The following is a 3,697-nucleotide window of genomic DNA, read 5'->3' as shown; positions in this document are numbered from 1 at the left end:
CTGTGGTGCAGCGCGCTAAGCCCCCCACATTTGGGCATACATTTCCCACGAGGATGAGTCCGGCCGGGGTCAGTTCCCAACCCTGCCCTACAAAGCTGGAGCTACAGACGTTTCAGACCAGTCCTAGTCCAGCTTTGTCCTGTGACTTGTTTTGTTATTTTTCGGCTACAATATACATTTGTAACTTGAAAACCTTGTGTGCGCCTCATCTTTTTTGACATTCTTAGTATCGCTATTTTTGGTGAGCAGTCTCACCAAAGATTCTCTATTCTAAATCGTCTCTGGTGGCACCAAGAAACACGACCTATTCGGTCTCTCTTCACAGAGACCACACAAACCATGAAAATGACAACACTTGGGCCCAATGTTGCTACTAGTCCCAGAGATAAAAGGGTTTTTTTCATGTGGTTAACTCAACCTGTTCAATGTGTGTTACTGATTCAGAAAATTGTGAGGGAAAAAAATGCAAGTCTTAACAAACGCAAAGGTAGACACACATTTACAATACTCATCTGAAGTCAGGCACCTGCTTACATTTGTTCGCTATCTTTAAAACATATGAGATTTGCTGGATGTTTTCCCTCCCATTTAGACCCTATTTCCGTGTAGGCTACTGTACAGAACATTATTATTCTTGTAAATGCATCTGTTTCGGCCTGTTTGGGTAAACCAGCACCCTCTATAATACACTTTTTAATATTACATTATAGCTATCTGTGTTTTGCCTTAGGGACGGGTGTGCCTGTGTGTGTGTGTGTGTGTGTGTGTGTGTGTGTGTCTGCGTTTGTTTTAGGTGAAATTCATTGTGTGCTAAGCAATCACAGTGACAAATGACAGCCACATTCACTCTAGGCCTACTCTTCCTCTTCTTGTTTAGGCCCAGAGCTAATATAATTTCAGTAATTTCTATAATTATGATAACAACGTAGTGTATTCTGGTTTACAAAACATGGGTCAAAAACAATATGGCATTGTTCTTGTGATTTACCGAGTGTCAAATTTGGCAGGTGTGTTTGTGTGTGGATGTTCAGAGCATGCGCATAGTTACACGTGTTGGTCTCCAAGTGCTTCGAATCACAACATTCATTCCAGAGGAGCGCAGCTGAGTGGACAAGTTTTTAAGGACACGGTCCATGGGGAAAGTGAAACATGGATAATTACGTGGTAATAAAACACACAACACGAAACATATGATACATAAATGGGTAGCCTACATTGTCACATCGCAGTTGCATCGGTTCATTTATAGCACGTCAACTTTGACGAAATGGACAGTAATGGCTAAACGTGTCAAATGTGACCACTGTTTCACTCTCATCTCCCCCCGTAGATTCTGGAGGCCATGTCCCCGGGTACATTTGGAACAACATTACTTGTTAGCGACACAAAAACCGACACGGAATTCACGTTGAAGAAGGTAGGGGCTCGGCCAAATACAAAAATGTTTGATTATTGTAACGTGTGGGACGAAAGTTGCGTCTCTTAAACGTTACAAAATGTTTCTATTTCTGCCTTTTCCATGTTTCTCCAGATTGAATGTTTAGATGAAGGCAGCGCCAATGAAGCTCTTCAAGAGGTTTGGAATAGGCTCCTTCATCTTATCTCTCAGCTTCACTATCTCACCCGGCTCCCCTGCCACCAAAACTCAGTGAGGTCTCGATTCAGGCTTTGACAGCTGTGTCTGAAGGTGCTTGTCTTTGTCTCTGCTCAGGCACTGCCACTCCTGGGGATCAGTCACCCGAGCATTGTGCGCTACAGGGAAATGTTCATATGCTGGGATAAAGAGGTACGTATAATTCAACAAAGTCCTGCAACCATTGATAGGCCTACAGCAATGCACTATACATGCTAGCATACAGTGCCCTAAATTAAAACACTTTATTATATGGTTGTGACGTCATCTGTCGAATGCTCCATTCATTTCAACGGGGCTCCCCAACGTTCGGACGTCTGTTATTTTTCGATAACGGACGGGTTGGTCTATAACAGACCGCTGTCAATGGCAACAAGACTTTTCACGGCTAAAGCGACTTTTCAACAAGACTCTAATAAGCTGCTGTGATAGACAGCACCCGTTGTCCTGGCTACCGCTGTCAATGGCAACAAGACGTTCACTGCTAAAGCCACTGGCTTGTATACAAGTCAGTGGCTAAAGCGAATGTTTCATATCACTCCGCAGGGGGTCCGGTCTTTTGTCACTCTAATCAGCTGCTGTGATAGACAACACCTGTTGTCCTGGCTAGCCTACCTAGCTGTTGCCTAGCGGTGTTCCACGGCACTGTTTTGTTTTGCGCAGCAACAATCTTAACATTAAATAGGTCTAAAGAAATGTCCCCGCATGTGTGAATCATTTAAGTATATCCATATAATAAGCGGGTTAACTTTCGGCGAGTCGGTCGCTTTGTGGAATAGCAGCACTTCAGAGAGAACAAGACCCCTCCGCTCCGCGTCGGGGTCTAAAGATTCTCTCTGTCGTGCTGCTATTCCACGGTAGCGACCTTCTCGCCGAACGTTAACCCTTACATAATTTACTATAGTAGGCATAATGTATTTGCGTTGGCATTAACAATCATAGGCTACTTTATTTGTGCAGGCTATATTGAAATGTCCTCCTTTGTGATTGTGTGTCCCTATGTAAGGGGCTTTGGATAACACGTCTGCTAAAAGTATCTCAATGTAAGGGGGATGCAGAGCAGTGGGCTAAGGTACCCAACCACAAATTACTTTACATGCCCATGAGGACCCATGCAGGTTCCAGCCTGGCCACTTCTCAGCCCTTCCCAGTCTCTTCCTGATGATCTCTAATGTCTCTCAATGAATGCTGTAAAAGCCCATAAAACATTTTTAATAGATGCTACTATGGTGCAAGGGGGCAGCCACCAATGGTGCTCCAAGGGAGCAGTGAGGCGGGACAGTACCATGCTCAGGGTACCTCCGTCATGGAGGAGGATGGGGGAGAGCACTGGCTACTTAGTCCCCCCACCAGTCTGACGCTGGGGTGGGCGATATAGCAAAAATGTCACATCACAATTTTTTTAACATGAAATCTCGATTTCGATTTTTGATCACGATCTTGCATCCAAAAAATTAAAACGAAAATCACTTTTGATATGCTTGCAATTTCTAATTTGCAGTTAATTTAAGTTGTGATAGGCCACCGCTCATCTGTTTAGAAGGTGCAGGATTCAGTAGAAATTTCAGTATAAAAAGAAGACAATCCGCACACTTCAGGTCCATTTTTGTGCAAAGAAGCTTTACTTGACTTGCAAGCTTTCGGTCCTTAGACCTTCATCAGGCAGAGTTATTGTAATTTGCAGTTAATAAAATGTTAACACACTGATGACACTGCCGTAAAGTGCACAATTAGAATACAATCATGTGAAGAATAAAAGTGAAGACAACAACACAAGTAAGTAAACATCACTTTGATATTGATTGTTAACATCCTCACTGCAAGACGATTTATGATTTCTTCACTTTTGCAGATTCGAGACGATCTTGTGCTCGATATCACGATTCACGATTAATATCGTCATATCGCCCACCGCTAGTCTGATGCCCTAACTGCTTACCCATGACTGCCCATTTCCCTCCTTCTCTCCTGTAGATCTCCTCTGTGATCCTCAATGTGGTGATGGACTGCCCTTACACAGACACCCTCCACACCATCATCACCAACCACCGGATTGAGAAGCAG

At 43.7% G+C, this 3,697-nt stretch overlaps 1 protein-coding gene across 1 annotated transcript in view; it reads left to right on the top strand.

The window, feature by feature from the left end:
* The first annotated feature begins 1,076 nt into the window (after positions 1-1,076).
* LOC134445382 (serine/threonine kinase-like domain-containing protein STKLD1) overlaps positions 1,077-3,697 on the top strand; it is a 19,907-nt gene continuing 17,286 nt past the window's right edge. Inside the window, exons 1-5 of the mRNA XM_063194465.1 lie at positions 1,077-1,164; positions 1,331-1,417; positions 1,532-1,576; positions 1,712-1,786; positions 3,608-3,697. The exon at positions 3,608-3,697 is cut by the window's right edge and continues 15 nt beyond it. Coding sequence (XP_063050535.1) covers positions 1,150-1,164; positions 1,331-1,417; positions 1,532-1,576; positions 1,712-1,786; positions 3,608-3,697 — 312 coding nt within the window. The 5' untranslated portion in view covers positions 1,077-1,149. The remainder of the gene's footprint in view (positions 1,165-1,330; positions 1,418-1,531; positions 1,577-1,711; positions 1,787-3,607) is intronic.

This window comes from Engraulis encrasicolus, chromosome 3 (assembly GCF_034702125.1).
Source record: "Engraulis encrasicolus isolate BLACKSEA-1 chromosome 3, IST_EnEncr_1.0, whole genome shotgun sequence".
NCBI lineage: Eukaryota > Metazoa > Chordata > Actinopteri > Clupeiformes > Engraulidae > Engraulis > Engraulis encrasicolus.
Note: the sequence above shows the minus strand (reverse complement) of the source record. Positions and strands in the feature narration are given on the sequence as shown.